The 21,580-nt window shown below is 42.6% G+C and overlaps 1 protein-coding gene and 1 long non-coding RNA gene across 2 annotated transcripts in view; one reads left to right on the plus strand and one right to left on the minus strand.

The window, feature by feature from the left end:
- The first annotated feature begins 359 nt into the window (after positions 1-359).
- Positions 360-5,863, plus strand: LOC122478016. The gene is made up of 2 exons (XR_006295812.1): positions 360-1,972; positions 2,207-5,863. It is a non-coding gene; the product is annotated as an uncharacterized LOC122478016 (long non-coding RNA).
- Positions 5,864-10,192: 4,329 nt separating this feature from the next.
- Positions 10,193-21,580, minus strand: part of LOC122477145 (fibrous sheath-interacting protein 2-like) — a 77,410-nt gene continuing 66,022 nt past the window's right edge. Inside the window, 3 exon segments of the mRNA XM_043570016.1 lie at positions 10,193-10,406; positions 13,917-13,983; positions 16,956-16,999. Coding sequence (XP_043425951.1) covers positions 10,276-10,406; positions 13,917-13,983; positions 16,956-16,999 — 242 coding nt within the window. The 3' untranslated portion in view covers positions 10,193-10,275.

Raw genomic sequence — 21,580 nt, forward strand, 5'->3', positions numbered from 1 at the left:
TTTATGTATGTATGTATTTATTTATATTGAGGTGAAATTCACATAACATGAAATTAACAATTTTAAAGGGATAATTCAGTGGCATTTGGTACAATCACGGTGTTATAAAACCACCACCACTGTCTAGTCCTAAAACATTTTCATCACTCCAAAATGAAACCCTGTCCCCATTAAACAGTTACTCTCCATTCCCTCCTCCTTGTCCCTGTCAACTACCAGTCTGCTTTCCATTTCTGTGGAATACCTATTCTGGACATTTCATGTAAGTGGAATTGTACAATATGTGGCCTTTTGTGTCTAGTGTCTTTCACTTAGTATGTTTTTGAGGTTCATCTGTGTTGTAGCATGGATCAGTACTTTGTTCCTTTTAATGGCTGAATAATATCCCATTGTATGGATATACCACATTTTGTTTATCTATTCATTAGTGGATAGACATTTGGGTTTCTACCTCTTGGCTAGCCACTCCTTTTCCATGTTTCAGACATACCAGGCCACTTGTGGGCCTAGTTTCCTTTTTAATTAGCTGTTCTTGCTGAGATGGGAATACTGTCAGTTCCATCGCATATCCATCTGGTCTCCTTGGCAGTTTTTTCTCATCTTGAGAATCTTGCCCTTTTACTTTATCAATCAGTCCCTTATGACTTTGGTAGGAATTAGTTCCCAGGACCTTAATATCCCTGCTGAATTATTAAAATTGAACTTCTGATCCTGTAAAACAGAAGAATACATTTTTAAATATAATTTATTGTCAAATTGGTTTCCATACGACACCTAGTACTCATCCCAACAAATGCCCTCCTCAATGCGCATCACCCACTTTCCCCTCTCTCCCCACCGCATCAACCCTCAGCTTGTCCTTGGTATTTAAAGAGTCTCTTATGGTTTTCCTCCCTCCCTCTCTGTAACTTTTTTTTCCCCTTCCCCTCCCCCATGGTCTTCTGGTAAGTTTCTCAAGTTCCCCATATGAGTGAAAATATATGATATCTGTCTTTCTCTGACTGATTTCACTTAGCATAATACCGTCCAGTTCCACCCACGTTGCTACAAATGGCCAGATTTCATTCTTTCTCATTGCCAAGTAGTAGAGGAATACATTTTTAATAGTGGGCACATTTAGTTTACCTGGTATGTTATTTTGGGTCCAAGATTAGATGCACAAGAGAGTTTTTTTTAGGGGAAAATGCCCATGAAAGAAAATGGGGAAGGAGGCAAGAGGAGTCTGGAAAAGCAGTCAGACTCTGATAGAGGTCTAATCTCTGGAGAAGCGGGGAGGGAAGAAGGAAGTTTGAGTAGGAAAAGTCTTATACTACTGTGGTGTTCTGAGAATGTTTCAGCAAGACCAGTGGTGAGTTCTTGAGCCAAAGTCATCTGTCAGAGGAGTTCCTATTAGATCAGCTTTGGTAAGCAGGAGTCCTTGCTGTTGGGCCTCTGTTGGCCCTTGTGGCCACTCTGCTTATGTGTCCATTGTGCCAGTTGTGTGGTATCATTGACAAAGGCCAGTGTACTTGGCTGAGTCCTTTTGTGTGCTTGGCAGTTCAGTGCCTCTTCTGTGATGGATGCTCTGATGGATGTTAACATGTGATACAGAAACATTCACAGTTTGCCTACTCCCACGTGTCAGTCCACAGCATTTACACCAGACCTTGTCTCTAATCTTCAGCTCTTTTCCTTCCAGTATCCCAACTAGATAGGCCATTGACCACAGCCTAGGAGTTGGTATATATGCAATAAATATTCTCAATTTTGGCCACTTCTTTTACACCAAGTCAAGTGCACTGCTTGAGGTTCTGTCCATTGGAAAAATTTTCTTTCTCCTCCCCCGAATGTGGCTGTAATGCAGATAACATTCATCTTCATTTTGTGATGACCCACCAAGCTCAAATTTTTTCTGCCCCAGCTGGTCATCCTGGAACCCCCATTTTGCTATAGGTGCAAAGATACAAGGGCTACCATTCTCTGCATCTTTTAGGTTTTTTTTTTTTTTAATTTTTTTTTCAACGTTTATTTTATTTTTGGGACAGAGAGAGACAGAGCATGAACGGGGGAGGGGCAGAGAGAGAGGGAGACACAGAATCGGAAACAGGCTCCAGGCTCTGAGTCATCAGCCCAGAGCCTGACGCGGGGCTCGAACTCCCGGACCGCGAGATCGTGACCTGGCTGAAGTCGGACGCTTAACCGACTGCGCCACCCAGGCGCCCCTTAGGTTTTTAATAGTAACACTGATCTACTCTGTCTCCCCTGAGCTGTATTATTATTTTATGTATTGTTTAGGGTTCTGCCAGGGAAACAACCAGTAGAATATATGTATCCTGCTGTAAGCCAGTTCCTAATGAGAAAACATACAGGCATACCTTGTCTTATACTTTGCTTAATTGTGCTTTACAGATAACTTTTTTTATAAATTAAGGGACTGTGGCAACCCTGTGTCAAAGAAGTCTTGCTGTCATTTTTCCTCACACCATTTGCTTCATGTCCCTGTCAGATTTTGGTAATTGCCATATTTCAAACTTTTTCATTATTATTACATTTGTTATGGTGATCTGTGACCAGTGGTTATGACTCACTGAAAGCTCAGATGATGGTTAGCATTTTTAGCAATAAAGTATTTTTCAGTTAAGGTATGTACGTTGGTTTTTTTATGCATAATGCTATTTATTGCACACTTTAGACTACAGTATAGTGTAAACATAAGTTTTATATGCAGTGGGAAATGAAAAGATACATTAACGTGTTATTGTGATACTCGCTTTATTGTAGTCTGGAACTGAACCCCTGATAGCTCTGAGGGGTGTGTGTGTGTGTGTGTGTGTGTGTGTGTGTGTGTGGCAAGGAATTGAATTATGCAGTTTTTGGAGCTGGCTAGGCAAGTCTGAAATTTATAGGGCAGGATATTTAAGTCTGAAATTTATGAGGCTGGAAATGCTTGGGCAGGAGCTGACACTGCAGTCCACAGGCAGAATTTCTTCAGGGAAGTCTCAGTTTTGCTATTAAGTTCTTCCAACTGATTAGATAAGGCCCACCCTGAATGAGGATAATCTCCTTTACTTAAAATCAACTGATTGTAGATGTTAATCACATCTATAAAATGCTTTCACAGCAGCATTTAGATTGATGTTTGATTAATTGATTGACAACCCCCCTACAGCCTGAGGCAAGTTGACACAGAAAAGTAACCATCCCAGTTTATTCTTGTCCATGGTGGAGGGGAACAGTTTCAGAGGTTTCCACTTGACTTTCCTCATGTGACAGCTCTTACCCATTAGGCTAAGGACCCATGTGGGGATTACTCTCAAGCAGCAACTCGGTTCCAGTCACACATTTGGGGAGTGGGAAATGACCACTAGGCAGGTCTCCAAGCCCCCTATGAGTCTTGTTATAGGCCAGGCCTTCAGTTATTATTCAGCCCTGAAACCTCCAGTCTAACAGGGCTGTGATCATGCTTCAGGTCTCTAGGTACAAATGTCAACTTTGATCTTGAATCCAGTATTCCTCAAATCTCTGGCTATTCTTTCCTCAGTGTTCATACATTGAAGCAAGTGGCTATAAGTCCCTTTAAGGGAAGTACTGAGGGGATATTCATCCTTGTCCTTCCTTCTACGGACCAAGCTACCTCTTCCAGGTCTGCAAACAGCTGAAGTTTGGAAACTGAGCAAGGAATTCAGAATTTTTATTGGGGAAACCTCCCTGAAACCCCTGCTCCTCCACTGTTGTCTTTTTCAGCTTGTAGATCCTGATACCCTTGCTCGCTGTCCATCTGTATTATTCCTAGGGACACCACAGTCCATCCGCCATCTCTGCAACTCCCTGTGGGTAAGGCTCTCTTGGCTGTCCTTCAGGCCTTGTGGTTCATTTTGGTGTTTGCAACCTTCTGGCTTTTGGAAGGTAGCACCTCTACCTGGTCACTATTACTCTAGGGCCTCAGCTCTGTGATGGTCTCTTACTGCCATCCCTGGCCAGTAGAGGAGGTCACCTCTGAACTTAGTGATGCTGGTACCCCTTTTATCAGTGCCTTCCTGATGGCCTTGGTAAATGAGGTGTTCCTGCACCTCCCTGCCCCCGCCCCATGGAACACTACCGTCTCATGGGGTTTTTCCACTGTAACACGTCCACTTCCCTCTGCCTTTTCATTCCTTCTTTTGCCATTTGTCAGGACAGCTCAGGCATTTCAGTTTTGTTCAGTGGTAGCCATCACTTTCTCCAAGCCTCTAAGAGCCACCTTAGTAGAGACTTTGTATCTCCTGCAGGTCCTTGTGAGGGGATTAAATCTGTATTGTGAGAATGTCCTCTCAAATCAGTGAATTTTTGCTTTTCTGTTCCTCTTGATATAGCACCCTCAAAATCCAAACCCAATGCTTCCTTGGCTGCTGTCAGTGCCTGTCAGCTAATTCTTGCAGCTCTTTGGTGTTATTCTTTCTTCTCTTTACTAGGCTCAGGACTGACCTAGCCAGGTTATGCTGGATTAAATGTGGGATTTAATCCTAGTTTTCAGTTTAGGAACCAGGAGAGGGGCTGGACACAGCTCCTTGGAGGGGGATACGAGTTGCCTTGAGGGAGCAGGCTCTGCAGCATCTTCCGGTGAAGGGAAAATGCTAGCTCTCATTAGGGAAGAGTGGTCCCCTCTGCAAGGTAAAGTCTGGGAGGGGATGTCTGCAGAGCCAACACCCTGAGGAGTGTCTGGCTAGATGTTCCCACTCCATGTCTCAGGGTCTCAGGATTTTCCAACTACATGGAGTCATGTGGCCCTGACTTCAGCAGAGCAGACCCACCACGTATTAAATATTGAGTATTTAGTCTCTCTTGAGTTCTGCCACTCCCGTATGTTCTTCTTTGGTCTGCTCCTCCACTGCGGGAGAAAAGGACTTCTTTGTAAGCTCCACAGAGAGTCTCTGGCTCTCACACTTAATCTTTAGCTACTTATTAACTGTCATCCATTTCTCATTACCCTGCTGCAGGGCGTCAGTACAATTTGACAGTATTCAGCCATCTCCACTGTCTCTGTAGGCCATATTCCTCTCATATTTCAAAAGTCTGAATCACCACATCTGCAAGGCCATTCTCCCAGTTTTCCCAGGTCATCTCCAGAGAACTGTTTAGCACTTGGGCTGCCATATTGTGCCTGGGACTGTCTGTGCCCTACACCCCCATCAGGACAGTGTCCATTTTGTCCACCAGCCAATGACTGAAGCAGTCCTGGAACCCCATCTTATCACAGCCTGTTTTCTTGGACCACCACTGGCACCATTTTTGCTGGTTTGAATTCTCTGAGAAGCAGATGCCAAGATGAGATTGGCATGTAAGAGATTTACTAGTGAAAACGCCTGTGAGGGAAAATGAGTGGGAGCTAGAGAAGTCCAGGAGAGCTGATGGACAGACTAGATGCAGGTCTAAATTCTGTGGAAGAGAGAGGGAAGGAAGGAGGGGTGTTGGGTAGGAAAGGTCTTGGACCGTGTGGTGTGGTTCTAAGAACATTTTGGCAAAACAAGTGTGTCTGTTGGGAGAGGCAGTCCACTGTGGGTCGTGAGCATCCTTGCACATTCTTGGTGAGGCTTTTTAAAGCAAGGCTCATTGGTCACCCTAATACTGAGCCACTTGTGCAGGGCAAGGTGACCACAATGTGACTATCATTGAACTGCTTGCTTCCCAGGGGAGGGGCACTGGTTTGTTTGCTCATTGCTCAAGAAGTCCTGGGCCCTTGACTTTGGGTTCCTCAGCTGCGATGCAACCCACTGCATGGGTAGTGCCCCATCTGAGCCCATTACATTGTTCTGTAGGATTTGGGACAGGGGAGCTTGCAAAGCTTCACTGATACTCATGCTGATGCCATTTGCTGTGCTGTAATAAACTGTCTTGTTCTAACTCATTAAGTCTCCCTGTCTACTTTCTACATCTGTGAAGTAGTGTCAGAGCCAGTCCTTGCTATCCTTTGTCAGGCTGGAGTTCTTCCCTGGCAGCATCCCTGACTCCAAGTCACCTGTTAAGGGAGTCCTGTGTCTCACAGGAATGGCTTGTCTTAATATCTCTGCCACATTCAGTCATTGGCAGAGAGCAGCTTGTGGGAAGTTTGGCCTTGGTGAACATGCAGGGATAATGGATTTCAGCTACACAGCACTGGATTTCAGAGCTCAGCAGCTGTGGCCATTTGTCACTTATGCTCCCTGTAGTCAGAGATCTGAGAGGCGCGTATGCACCCTGCACTAGGCCAAGCCTGAAGCAACCAGCTAGCAATTGGTGTTAGTTGATCTTTGGGTACAGTGAATGTTCCTTTCATGGATTCACTTCACAGAAGACAGTTGGAATTCATTGGTGGACAAATTCCCAGTGATCTCAAGGCTAAACAGCCACATTGAATGAAGTGCTCAATTAAGAATGTTTTTTGTTTTTTGCCGTATCAATATTTCTTTCATGTAGCCTAATTAACATCCTAGTCTGTCAGTCCCTTTTTGCTTCCTCTAACCTTTTGGGCCAGATAAGTATCTGTCTCAGCAATTTATAAACTCATTGAATCCTAAAATGGAAATAATCCTTATCTGGTACAGGACATACCTTCTGTAAACATGTTTTGAAGCTCTTTGAAAGGAATAACCTGGTCATTGTCTAAGTGGTATTCTAGTGAAGTATAAAGTGCTCAGTGCTGTGCTGTCAGGACCAAAGAATAAAGTTAAGTGTTTAATGATGTCTTTTATTTTATCTGAAATTGTCAACTTAGAAGACATATTTTGGGTGTAATTATTTGCACTAGGATTTAACTTAGAGTTCTTCCTTTACTAAATAAGTGGCTCCTGATTTCTACAAGTGTTACTGGAAACTGCGTCATAAAATAGATAAGAGCAGGCCATATTTTTCAGTAGGAAATAATCTATAATTACATTTGCGATAAGCATTTGGTATTCTATAAATTAAGTATGACCAATAGTATGTCATCAAAGATATATTGGTTCCTAGACAAATCATTAAAAATACTGAACTTAATATGTTGGGTCCTATAAAGGGGCAAAGCCGTATGACCTATGTTAATTAAGTTACTCTGAAGTGTATGTGTATCACACAAATACATGGCTGTTGTAATTTTATATTTAAGGCCAGTATACTCTCCACAATGAACTTCAGTCAAAAATTTGAATACCTTTTGCCAGCTTAGGGTTTAGAAGAGTACTTTGGGATGATTGGAGATGACCTAACCTCTTTAAAGAAGCCATTTTAAAAAGTCTGAACTGATGTTTTCTTTTTTCTCATGCATCACGAGAAACTGAGGTATTAGATATTCCATTTGGCTTGGGATAGGGTTAGAAATGACTTAAGAAGTGATGGTGATTATGATGATGTTTCTTCAAGAGAAAGGCATTTATTAGCAAGTAGCTAATAACAGCAAAACCCCCTCATGATTATTAAATTAAATCTCTAACTTATTTGGATTTTTTATTAGTATGTCATATGATTGCCAAATCATAAAATATACTCTGTGATTGTTATCAGAGTACACATCTTATTTTGCAAGCTGATTTTGTTTTTGTCAAATGTACACTTGTATTTATGTTATCACTATCCTTGTCATTTTCAGTGTCTGTATGGCACTTGTCATTTTCAGTGTCTGTATGGCATTGTTTTTTGTTAACACACTGCACCATTTCCCCCACTTGGATTGTTATAATTTTTCATCATAATCAATAGTACTGTTATGAACATTTTTATACAGAGTCCCTTTAAAATTTTTCCTTTTGTATTATTCCCTTGGACCACATTCCCCAAAGTGGAGTTATCAGATCCAAAAGTACAGACAGAACAATCGGTTGTCTTACTTATTAGTAGATTTCTTTTCAGAAAGATCCAATTTGTGGAACCATCAGCACTGTAGAGTGCAAATGTAATTTTCCCTCTACATTCTGGACATCGCTGGCTTTTTTCATTTTATTCCTTGTTTCTTTTCTGGAAGGTATATTGTGATACCTTCAGGTTATTCTAATTTGCATTTTCTTTCATTGCAAGTGAGGCAGTGCATTTTTACTTTTAGTACTTAAATCTATTTATATTTAGATGGTTCCATCTCCAAGGACTATAGCTACTAGCTCAAGCATTCTTAATGTATTTTGGCCAGCAGGGTTTGAACCACTATGGTAGGGGCCTTTCTTCCCATGGTGGTGCTTTTGACATTTTAGCATTGACATTAATTTGACAAAAAGCATTGTTTAAATTTTTTTTGAATGTTTGTTTATTTTTGAAGAAGAGGGAGAGAGAAACAGTGTGAGCAGGGGAGGAGCAGAGAGAAAGGGAGACAGAATCCAAAGCGGGCTCCAGGCTCTGGGCTGTCAGCACAGAGCCTGACGTGGGTCTCAAACCCACAAACCGTGAGATCATGACCTGAGCCAAAGTCGGACACTTAACCGACTGAGCCACCCAGGCGCCCCAACAAAAAGCATGTTTAAAATGAGGACTGAGTTTATTTGAAGCTACAAATGCAACCATAGAAACTGACCAAATCACTGGTTCCAGGAAATAGTGTCTGTCAAATAGCATGCTTGCCTTCTCTGTCTCTCCTTCCATTCTCCTCTCCCTCCATCTTTTCCTCTCTGTTTTCTGCCTTTTTGAGGGAAGATATTCAATTACACTTCATTCTAAAGCCATACATTAACACGCTTGTTACTCATAGAGTATATCGGGAAGGACACTCGATTCAGTGGTAAAAGAGATTGCTTCTGGAATGAACCAGGTAGCATCTGGGAGAGGAGAGGTGAAGAGGCTTTTCACCACACCGTTTGTACTTTTGAATTCCAAACTGGATTTATATTACTTATTAATAAAAACAAATTAAATCCATATGTAAGATCAGTATTTGTCATTGTGAACCTTTAAAAAATGACTTTAAAACTTAGGCTGCTGCATGTGGTGAATTTCAGTATGTAAGGGCAGGAATGAGTGAATAGATGAAGGCAGCCAAATTTGGGGGATAGGTGATATTTGGGCAGAACTGCCTGCCATTTTATTTGCAAAAGTTCAGTTAACATTTATGGACTATCAGTACAGCATAAAGGAAATTTACTTGCCTAGAAATATTTCCCTGGGGAGTTTTGGATAAGGTTGGTACCTTCCTCTGACCTTTTTGGATAAAGTATGAGAATGACTAGGTGATTGATCATCTTCCTGTATACTGAGTGGATAGAGGGAGGCCAGAGTGGTGGTTTCAGTACCAGAGTGGTGTTTCTGTCCTGTGGAAGCAGTTTCTAGCCAAACACTATGTTTGAGGCCAGCTGGCAGGAACAGGTTCTGATTTGCTCTTTGTGATGCCTTGAATTTGGTGTTCTAGAAGGGGCCTATCTTTTGTCCATCAATTGAGTTTTGGCAAGTGCAGGAGCACAGATATGACTGGAAAGCTCCCTCTGGCCACATTGGTGGTTCATGTGTCTTGAAGGGGCCAAGAGGATGCCTGGAGGCTTCCAGAGCCCCTCTGAGGAGTCAGTTGCACTGGTGTTTGGGGATAGACTTTGGAAATGAGCTTTCAGGTAATTCTTCAACCTAATCTGAATTGGGCTACTGTACATGAGGCCATGTACTAACTAGACTGGTCCTATCCAGTAAGGGAGCCACTAGCTCTACATGGCTATTTAAATGGAAATAAAGTGAAAAATTCAGTTGTTCAACAATACTAGTAACTAAATAGCTTTGTGGGGCTAGTGGCTACTGTACTGGAATGAAAAAAAATATATATATAATTGGACAGCACTGAATTAGATCATTCAGACATGGTGGCATTGTATGCAGCTCTGTGACCAGAGGTGAAAGCCTTCCTGGTACTTTCCAGGCCTACCTGGTCCTACCTGTCCTTTGAGGATTACCTCAATTCCAGTTCCTCCAGGAAACTTATCCTGACCACTGCAGCTCACAACCATGACTCCCTTCTTTGAACTCCTAGAGCACACAAAATACATGATGACTCACTCTTGTTGGTGTCACACTTTCACTTTTAAGTTAGTCTTATTTTGCCAGCAAAGGCGTCAGGGCCCTCAAGAGCAGAGATTGAATCCCACGCTGCCTGGCAGATACATCCCTCTGGGAGGGACAGTCCTTCTTTTCATGCCAAAATCAGAAGCATTTGTTAACCCCTTCTTTTCTCCAGCTGCCTTTTTGTACATTCTTTGCTCTTACTGTTTATAAGAATTTAAAAGTATTTCTAAGAATCGGCGTGTGGTACACAATGTCATGTTTCAAAAACCATTTATTTTTTGAGGAAGGCCAGCACCATTATTGATGTTAGGTGTAGCAGCAGCCTCAGCTTCTGTCCTAGTGAGGGGGTGAGGTTGAGGAAGATCTGGAAACATTGGCCTTGGATCTTGAAAACACTTTGGACAGAACTGATGATGCCTTCTTCAACATTTCAGACCGCTGTTTGGAAGTACTGGGCTTATCAGCATCTGTAAACAAACCAAAAGATAAATCTGGTCATTTATTGGGCTTTCTAACTGAGCCTGTCAGGCTAGGGGACTGATAATTTAGGATTCAGAAAGAATCATTTATATAATAACTTCTGAGGTTTTTAAAAAATTTTTTGGGGGCGCCTGGGTGGCTCAGTCGGTTAAGCGTCTGACTTCAGCTCAGGTCATGATCTCGCAGTCCGTGGGTTCGAGCCCCGCGTCGGGCTCTGTGCTGACCGCTCAGAGCCTGGAGCCTGTTTCAGATTCTGTGTCTCCCTCTCTCTCTGACCCTCTCCCGTTCATGCTCTGTCTCTCTCTTTCTCAATAATAAATAAACGTTAAAAAAATTTAAAAAAAAAATTTTTTTTAGTGTTTATTTTTTGAGAGAGAGACAGAGTGAGAGTTGGAGAGGGGCAGAGACAGAGGGAGACACAGAATCTGAAGCAGGCTCCAGGCTCTGAGCTGTCAGCACAGAGCCCAACTGGGGACTTGTACTCACAAATCGCAAGATAATGACCTGAGCTGAAGTCGGACGCTTAACTGACTGAGCCACCCAGGCTGCCTCAAACTTTTGAGTTTTTTTTTTTTTTAACGTTTACTTATTTTTGAGACAGAGAGAGACAGAGCATGAACGGGGGAGGGTCAGAGAGAGGGAGACAGAATCTGAAACAGGCTCCAGGCTTTGGGCTGTCAGCACAGAGCCCGACGCGGGGCTCGAACTCACGGACCATGAGATCATGACCTGAGCCGAAGTCGGACGCTTAACCGACCAAGCCACCCAGGCGCCCCAAACTTTTGAGTTTTAAAGTGCTTTCACAAAGAGTCTTATTTTAAAGTTTTAAATTTTCATTCCAGTATGGGTAACAGACAGTGGTATATTAGTTTAGGTGTACAATATAGTGATTCAAAAATTCTATACATTTCTCAGTGCTCATTATGATAACACAAGGAATCTTTAGTTGCTCCTTCTGACACTCTTGGGAAGGAAACCAGAGACATTCAGTAAGGTCGGATGCCTCATCTGAGATGACCTTAATGACCTTGGATGAGGTAGGAAGGTGGCCAAGTTGGCATTAGAGCCCAGGCTTTGACGTGCAGGCCAGCTCTGTACTGCCTGCACCCTGATGCTTCTTGAGCCAGCTCAGCAGTACGTGTCTCCCTCATGCCATCAGGTAACTATCCAAAACAGCCTGAGGAGCTAATTCCACATGAAAATGTTACTTCCGTCCATTTCAGAATGTCCAGGTAAAAGCAGCAGTGCATTAAAAAAGGTTATCATTTCTCACTCGCTTTGGGTAAATTTTCAGTTGACTGACCCCAAGTGATCTGTTTGTTGTGTGAGCTATAAAGGACTTGTGTGGCCAATAAGTCTCCATTTGGACCCATTTTTTCTGCACCAGTTGTTTTGTGCAAAGGGCTCTTAAAGTCTATCATAATTTATGTTAACAGAATGATTATTGTATCTGTAAGGACCGAAATGAGCATTTATCTGTGCTGCTGATGCATCATGACAGGATGTCATGAAAAGACAACAGGGCAATAAACCACATACTTTCTTGTTTCCAGTAAACGACAATGTTCTTCTATAACTTTTGCAGTTACCTAGGTTTTGATCTTCGCCAGCAATATAACCTTGGGAATCTCAAGAATCTATGCTTAGAAGTAAAGTAGCAGATAGAAAATTTACTCCCAAATAAGGGGGAGAAGTTTAGCTTTTCCAATTAATAATGCAGTCCTGGAATGTGCTAGTAGTTGATAAAATAAGAACAACCTAGAAATAAGGAAAAAGTCAAAATTTGCAGAGGCAAAGACAAAGGCTTGAATGGAGAGACCTACAGTCTGAAAAAGCAAGACAAAAGACTTTCAGTTACAGGATGGAGGCATATGCTGCAAGGCCATGTTCTGAAAATCTCACTGGAGGGGAAAAATGAAACTTTATTTTTGCAATTTGAGGATCTTGTTAAGGAAGCAGATGCCTGGACCCCATTTCCCAGAGACACTAACTGGGACGCCCTGGGGAGGGGCCAGGATTCTGAATTGTTAATAAGCATCCTGGGTGATCCTGATGCAAGCTGTCACTGGACAACACTTTGGGCCACTGCTCTAGTGGATGCTGCATATTATTTAAAGACTGGCACTGGCTAGAATAAGAGCATACACAAAGCTCATCCCTAGGGGCACAGTGAAACCTCTGGCTAACAATTCCTACTCCTTTCAAAGCAAAACTTCTGGAAAGAGAAATCAATCACCGGGTGTGACATTCACAGCATGCTGGAAGTAGGAGTTAGGTATTATGTCAAAATGAAGCCAGCATGGTGAGACCAACTCTCTTTCAAGGTACCCTGATGCTGCTTTGATCAGCTTGTGAGCAGTGTAGTGGGGTTCACTTGGTTGACACTGGTTGCTATGAGAAAAGAGATGTGTTTATGGCCAAATTGAATTTGCCACAATGCACGCCAAGTACTATAGTATGTCACTTCACACTATGAACTGATTTAGACTCCCGATAAAACCATATTTTGTAAAAAAAAAAACAAAAAAACAAAAACAAAAACAAAAACAAAAAAGCATTATAAGCCATAATGGGCATGTGTTGGCCTAGAGAAGTCCCCTTTTTCTTATGGGTTTTCATAAACAGACATCACTGTAATTTCTAATAAATTCTCCTTGGTGGGCCTTTTTACTATTTTGAGCACAACGTTGGCCATTTATGCATTTCTCCCTTCAAAAGCCGTTGTCAGAGAAAAAATGTGTTATTTGAATTCAGAGGTGCTGCCAGTGAGTTCCTCTAATGTGCAGAATGCAGGGGTTGGGGGGAGGTGTCCTGGTCAAACTAAATGTCCAGAAGAATATGATTTTCCTATTTGATTGGACATGCAGTCAAAAACCTAGGTGGGATCTTTCCTTTCCTACTTGCCACTCAATGCTGCAGGCTTTCCTTGGTCACTACCCATTCTGAGATGCAGTGGCAACTGGATGTAGCCCCTGGCTGGTAGGAAGAAAGAATGTGGGATAAAAGTCACAGGAACTGTGAGGTTAGAGCCCTGGCTCTACCACTTTCTGGCTTTGCAACGTCAGGCAGGTCATTTGCTTCCATTTTCTCTTCTGTATAACAGGACTTTAAGACTTGCAGAGGCAACATGGCATGGTAAGTTATTTCACTTCAGTGACTCTGTTTCCACATCAATACAATGGATATGATGCTTCCCAGGGTGGATGTGAGAAAAATACTTAGCAGAATGCCTGGTGCATAGCCAATACCTAATAAATGTTACTTCCAGTAAATGTCACCCCTTTGCTGTGAGGTTCAACTCAGAGAACTGCATTATAACTTGCAAATAACAATCTAGATACACTGTTAGTAATATTATTTCAGCCCCATATTGGTGGTGGGTAAGGCTGCTGCAAGACAGGAGCCACTCACTGCAAGGGGGGAATGAATAATCAAAACTTCTATATTTAGAATGACATATTTGAGAGCTTCATTATAAAATGATAAATATGTTGTACCTGAAATGCCATCATTTGAAGAATAAAGGCTTCCCAGACCACTTTCACGTTGATAGAGGGTGATAAACTGCCAAGACAGAGGTGAAATACTAGCTTAAGCCCCCTGTCCTTTGTTGGACAGTGAATACCAGAAGTACGTAGAAACCCTCAAGGGACAAAGCACAACTGTGTGGCATTATACACTGTAATCTTGGTGCTCTGCAGTCTCAATTATTCTCTGGGATTTTGGCCATTCCTAGGCATGACTTCTTGTAATTCTTGCCCGTTGTGACACCCAGGATTGGCCTCAGGCTTGGACATGGGCTGCCCCTATAGGATAATTTCAAGGGCTCAAGTGTTGCAAACAAATGTCAGCCATGCATGCCCCCTCCCTCCTGGAGCTTGGAATAAATAACATTTTTAGATCCTTCTCTGAGAGAAGATAATCATGGGGGGGTCTCAAGGGGAGAAAGGGGAAAAGGGATGTCCATTTTACTACTCCAATCTCCCTTTAAATAATTCGTAACAGTTGTGAGGTCTGGAGCGAGTAAGTGGCAGTGTGGGGTTGTGGGAGCATGGAGGTGGTAGGGCAGGGATAGTGGCTCAGATGCTGGCTTTGCTCTGTGGACTTTTATTCCCTCCTGGAATGCAGAAGCAGCATGATCCTATAAGGGCACAAAATAGGCACAAAATAATGGCCAGGCTGCAGGGTAGCCATTCTGTGATGGTGGCAGTTAAAAAGGAAGTGGCAAATCAATAAACTAAGGCATAAACACATGCAAGATGAGAGAAGTGTGTTTGGTGTTGATGGTGAGGAGGGCAGAGTATTATCATAGAAGCTTGATTCTAATTCTTCCAAGAGGATTTGAGGCAGCTTATGGACATAAGACATTGCAAAAGAGGATATTTAAAGGGATAATCTGGGACAGGGACAATCTAAAGAAATGGTTCTCAGCAGTAGCAGCACAGTAGAACCATCTGGAGAAATATTAAAAATAGGCATGCTTGAGCTCCACCCCAAATTGAACAGGAACCCCTGAGGGTGGGGCAAGCATTTCTTTGTTTTCTAAGTTGCCCAGTTGACTCTACGTGCAGCCAGGCTGAGCACTTCTGATCTAAAGGAAGGTGGGGTTGGGTGGGGCAGATGCCCCCAAATGGCCTGACATGAGTAGGTGAAGTCAATGGTTTGTAGTGCTGGCTACACATTAAAGTAGCCAGCCTTTAGAACTCTCAAGGCCCCAGCTGCAACCCAGACTAATCAGAATCTCTGGAGGTGAGGCCTGGGAATCAGTTTTTAAAGTTTGCCAGATGATTCCAGGTGTAGCCACGGTTGAAAACTTCTACTCTGTGTAGTAGTTTCCAATTATGGCTTTACATCAGACTAACGGGGAGAAAGCTGGGGAACTCCTAACACAGAGATTAAATTTGGCTCTGATGGCTGAGGCTGTTCTTTCAACAAATGTTAATTGGGCATCTACTATATTTCAGCCCTGTGTTAGGTGCTGGGCATACAGTTATGAACAAAACAAAGCCTTTGCCATCATGAAGCTTATATTCAAGTGAATAGAGAGTCTACCAGAGGATTAAGGCAGGAATGTTTGTCTGCTTTGTTTATTGTTGAATCTCCAGTGCGTGGCACATAGTAGGCGCTTGATAAAAAATTGTTAAATAAATGAATGATTGAATAATGACTTAAGTGTTATGACAAAAAATAAAGCAGGATAGGGGAGGATACTGTGTGTGTGTGTGTGTGTGTGTGTGTTTCCATTTTACATGGTGGTAGTCAGGGAAGGCCTCACAGAAAAGGTGACTTTTGAGCAAAGACTGAAAGGAGATGGGGGAGCAAGACACAGCTATCTGGGGATAGAGTGTTCCTGGCAAAGGAAGAGCAAGTGCAAAGGCCCTGAGGTAAGAGCATGCTTGGCATTTTAGGGGAGCAGTAAGGAGGCCAGTGTATCCAGAGGAGTGACAATGAGTGGACAGAAGGGTAACAGAGTGTCACACAGAGGTAATGGGGGTTGGGCAGAGAGATGGTGGGCAGCTCATACAGGGGTGTTTAGACTATACTAAGGACTTTGGCATTAAGGGAAATATAATGGCTTCTTTTTTGTGTCTGACAATGGAGAGTGTATGCATTCATGTATATAGTGACTGATGTTTTTCTGGAGCTGAATGCAAGCAGGAATTTCTTTGCTACTCAATAATGCTGAATATCTTAATGGATCATGTCTTTAATTTTACAATGGCAAAAAACTCAGCAAGTGAGATGGACAATCAGCAAAAAGAGTCAGGATGAGTCAGGGAATCAGCTTGGCAATGGAAAAGTCTATCAGTAGGCCTCCACACTGGAGATTCTACCTCTCCTCTTAATGTTTTCTTGGAAACCATGGCTTCTAAGTGATGCTTGATGTTGTCAAATAGATGTTAGCATTGCTAAATGAGAAGTGCCTGGAAAACTGATGTGGTGTGTGTGTGTGTATGTGTGTGTGTGTGTGTGTGTGTGTATGCACACTCATGCGTGTGCATGTGTGTGCATGCTGGGGAGAGGTTAAAGCAATCATAGAGAGAAGCAAAAGTGATACAAAACAGAGAAGAGGGTCCAGGAGGATCCGTGGCATCAGCCATTATTGGAAACTTCCCAAGAGGGCCTTAGGGAAGGGAAATTTCTTGGGATCACACTGAGGAGTTGCTCAGACATTTGGAAAGCTGTCTATGAAGGGTCAGTGCTCAGGGATAATGGGAAGTAGCTGGAATGAGCACTCATTTCCCTCAAGCAGTGCCCCTTCCTCTTTGAAGCACCCGTTCCCTCTCTGCCCCCACCAGGTCCCTTGTCTTGTCTACCTGGGAGTGCACTGGGACTCACTCCTGTTCAGCTTTTCTCTAGAGGCTACAGGAACCAAACTGTGCGGGATTATTTTAAGGCACTATGGGGGATGTGGACAAGGGAGTGCTTCCTGATGGACCTCAGAACACACAATACAGTCCCTCACTTGAAGGCAGTCCCTTATTTCTATCAGGGCTTCACTAGCTCACAATGAGGGGCCAGTGAAAAATATTTACCTTAATTGTGCTTGCCCTTTCCAGATGTGGACGTTCAAGACTTTCTGTGATCAAAATACAATATTGGAAAAACAATTATTTCAGAGACATGTACAAATTTTGGCACAAAAATAATCTCAATAATTTAACAAAGGATCACAGAAATTAAGCAAACAGAAAAAGCTGAAAAGAGGTAAGACCCCTAGAATTATGGGCACAAGTCTTGGTCCTTCACTCCCCAACTGGGGAAGACAGTGGGTAATGTGGTAGGAACACCAGGCAGCACATCAGGAAAGGCAGGCTTTGCAACTAGCTGTGCATCTTGCACAGCCACTCAAACTCTGTGGGCTTCTTCGTTCATCTGTAAAATGGGAAATTAGGCTGTGGATGATTTCTAAGGACCCCTATAGCTCTCTGGTTGCAGGGAGTTGGAAAGAACTGGATGGGGCTGCCAGCTAGAGAAAGGCTGGAAAGGACGATGCTGCTCTTAGGAAATGGTTGCTTCCCATGAAGATCAGGGGAGCACTGGGGCATTATCTTGAATTCCAGGAGACATCAGTGATTGACAGACATCACTGACATTTGGCCTTAGGAGGTAGAGATGATACCAAGAGGGAAGTTTCAAAAGGACCCACAGCTAGGGAAGGAGAGAACAGTAGAACAATGGACGTGTTTGGAGTCAGAAAAACTGTGTTTGAATCTTAGCTTCATTATGGGGCTCAGTGAACAGTGGTGAGTTCTGTAACTTCTCTGACTCTGTTTCCTCATATGTACAATGGGGATGTGACTACTTTCTCACAAGAGGACCAGATGAAATAATGTGTATGTATTTGAATATATATTTTATACACGTGTAATCATAAAGGACCAAGATGAAAAGATTCTCTCTGGATTACCCTTTGGGCCAAGGGCTCTAGAAAAAATATACTAAAACTTCAGATACTTTCAATATGAGGAGATCCCATAGTTGAATTATCTAATGAAACTGGTTAACCAGAATATCCAATAAATTTTATTATCAATTGCTAGTTATTCTAAGGTATCTGAATGTACTTTCCTGCCTTAGGAAGTCTTGTGTACTATACATATTCGAACTGATTTTTTTTTTTTAATGATTGGGGCCATTTGGGTTTGCCTGGGCCATCATTCCAATATAATTTTTTAAACGTCTAGTCTAAGTGCATAGCAACCCTTCTGGATATATCTGAGAAGTTGTTTTGATAAAAAGGGGATGGAAAAATTCCAGGTACTTGAGAGTGCCAGATAGAGTCAAGTTTAGATTTTATTGTCGGTGAAACTAAGAATCTGTATTGCAGCCCTCACCTCCCCACTGAATTCTAAACTATCCAACTGCCCATGTGATGTCTCCACTTGAGTATCTAATGGTCCCATTCTCACACACTTCAAACAGAATTCTTGTTCCCTGTCCCCTCTCCACTCTTGCTACCCACTGCCCAAGCATCTCACCATCTGGTACCACAAGGCACTTAGTTGTTCAAGCCAAAATTGTAGGACCCATCCTTGATTTTTTCTATTTTCCTCACTTCCAACATCCACTCCATTAGCAGGCCCTGCTGATTCTACTTTCAAAATACACTCTGAATCTGTTCACTTTTTACCATCTCCACTGCTATACCCCTAGTCCAAGTCACCGTCATTTCTTGGCTGGATTATTGTTAAAGCCGCCTAACCAGTCTTCCTGCTTTAACCCTATCCTTACTCAGCTCACTCTCCAAATAGTAGCCATAGGGATTTTTTTAAATTCATAAATTAGATTATATCACTTCCCTGCAACCAAAAAGTAATCTGCAGGATTCTTGCTGCAACCCAAAAAGTAATCCACACTCCTTTCCATTGTCTATAACAAGCCCTAATGTGATCTGACCCCTAGCTATCTCTTTAACCCCATCTCATACCACTTTTCTTCTCATTGGGCTCCTGTTACTGGCCTTTATTCTTTTCCTCTAACATGCCAAGCTCATACCATCCTAAGGTCTTTGCACTTACTGTACCCTGTACCTGGGATCCTCTGCTTCCAGATCTTCCTGCAGCTGCTTCCTTTTGTCATTGAGGTCTGATGTTTCTGGACTTATTGGACCAAACTAATCTAGCCAGCCACTCTCTATCATGTTGGCTCTTCTTTCTTTTTGTCATATTCATTCATGAATTCCACAAATATTTACTTAGTGCCTACTATGTGCCTTCTTTCTAGGCATGTGGGGATATAGCAAAGAGACAAAAATCCCTGTCCTCATGGAGCTAAATTCTAGGGGAGGGAGATAGCCAACAAACAAGTAAAAACATACAATCTATCAGGTGGTATAAATGCTAGGAAAAAAGTTAAAGCAGGGAAGGAGGATAGCGAGTGTGGGATGGTAGTAAGTGCTGGGGTTGCAATTTAAAAATCTTTTTTAATGTTTATTTATTTTGACAGAGAGAGAGAGAGAGAGAGAGAGAGAGAGAGAGAGACAGAGCATGAGTGGGGGAGGGGCAGAGAGAGGGAGACACAGAATCTGAAGCAGACTCCAGGCTCCAAGCTGTCAGCACAGAGCCCGATGCGGGGCTCAAACCCATGGACCGCAAGATCATGACCTGAGCCAAAGTCAGACGCTCAACCGACTGAGCTACCCAGGCACCCCTGGGGTTGCAATTTCAAAGAAGGTGCTCAGAGGAGGCTTTACTTAGAAGATGATATCTAAGCAAAGATCTAAAGAAAGTGAGGCGTGAGCTATGCAGATCTCTGAGAGAAGAATGTTTCAGGCAGCTCAGCAAGTGCAAATGTTCTGAGAAAGGAGAATGCCTGGCATGTATAAGGGCGTGTGTGGCTGGAGTAGAGTGCTTAAGAGGGATCCTAAGAAGAGGTGGTCAGAGAGGTCGTGGGGAGCAGGGAGAGCTATCCAGACCATGTGGGGCCTTGTAAGCCGCTGTAAAGACTCTGGCTTTTACCCTACGTGAGATGGGGGGTACTTATTCTTATCTAGATTGATTGTGTTTATGTTGCCCGCTGAATCCCAAGTTAGAATGAGGGTAAGGACTTTGTTTCTCTTACTCAGGGCTTTATCTGTAGAACTTAGAACAGTGTCTAGCACAGAGAAAGTGCTCAGAGAATCTCTGTTGAATGTGATTGAATGAATAAACTCGAGAGGTGCAGTATTACCGAAGGATGTAGGAACTAAGCATAATGCAGTGCAATGAAATTGAGGAAAACAATACAATGGGATTCAGGTTTAGGAGACTTGGGATCTATACTCTGACTCAGTGTATGACCTTGGACAAGTCACTTCCCCACCATGAACCTCAGGCTCTTCATCTTTATTTTTTTTAATAATTTTTTAAAGTTTATTTATTTATTTTGAGAGAGACAGAGAATGAGTAGGGGAGGTGCAGAGAGGGAGGGAGAGAGAGAATCCCAAGCAGGCTCCATGCTCAGTGCAGAGCCCAACACGGAGCTCGAACTCACGAGTGTGAAATCATGACCTAAGCTGAAAGCAAGAGTCAGTCACTTGACCAACTGAACCACCTGGGTGCCCCAGATTCTTCATCTTTAAAGTAAAGTTACATTAGATGGCTTCTTTCTGGCTCTAATATCCTATGATGATTCCATACTGCAGGGTACACACCAGTGGTACATTACATCATCTTCTGACTATGACCTGCTCATGGAATTCTGGTCAACTTAACAATACTCTATGGTTCATCATTTAATAAGCTTTATTTCCACTTAAAAGTGGAGAGGATAGCTTTCTTGAGTAACTTTTTGAGTGGGCTGCAGGCTTGAAATAATTAAGGTCAACTCCAGCCCTGTAGTTTGACTTTCAAGGCCACTTTTATAGTAAACATTACACTCCCCCCTCTAGGCCAGTGCTGTCACTGTGAGAACCACATTGATCCTTTACAGTTTGAAAGAACAGGGGACCAGGGATGCCTGGTCATTTGGTTAAGCATCCAACTCTTGATTTCCGCTCATATCATGATCTCATGGTTTGTGGGATCGAAACCCACAGAGAGCATGCTCGGGATTCTCTCTCTCCCTTTCTCTCTGCCCCTCCCTGACTCCCACACATGCTGTCTCTTTCAAAATAAATGTTAAAAAAAAAAGAATAGGTGACCAAAAACTTGAATTGTAAATATTTTAGTGAGTCAGTTCTAACAGAGACAAAAGATAAAATGGAATCTACCCTAGCAAGATTTTAACATGAACAAATAAATTTAGGTTTAATTTGTAGCTTTAAAAGCTTTTTTATATATTTTACTGGGGCTAAGCTAGTTATGCAATGCGAGCATACATTCTTAAAGAGATGATTAAATCCTAGTAGCATGAGCTCTAGTCCACGTACAGATGTGATAAACTCATATTTCCTACAGGAGCATGGCAATTTTAAACTCTTAATATCACACCATGTACTTTATACCAGAATTATTAATGAAAGCTTAGTGATTCAGTAAAAGCAAACTAGGGGTGCCTGGGTGGCTAAGTGGGTTGACCGTGTGACTCTTGGTTGTGGCTCAGGTCATGATTCCAGGGTCGTGGGATCGAGCCCTGCATCAGGCTCTGTGCTGAGTATGGAGCCTACTTAAGATTCTGTCTCTCCCTCTGTCCCTCTCCCCTGCTCTTACTCTCTAAAGAGAAGAGAAGAGAAAAGAGA

This window comes from Prionailurus bengalensis, chromosome X, assembly GCF_016509475.1.
Source record: "Prionailurus bengalensis isolate Pbe53 chromosome X, Fcat_Pben_1.1_paternal_pri, whole genome shotgun sequence".
Classification (NCBI taxonomy): Eukaryota; Metazoa; Chordata; class Mammalia; order Carnivora; family Felidae; genus Prionailurus; species Prionailurus bengalensis.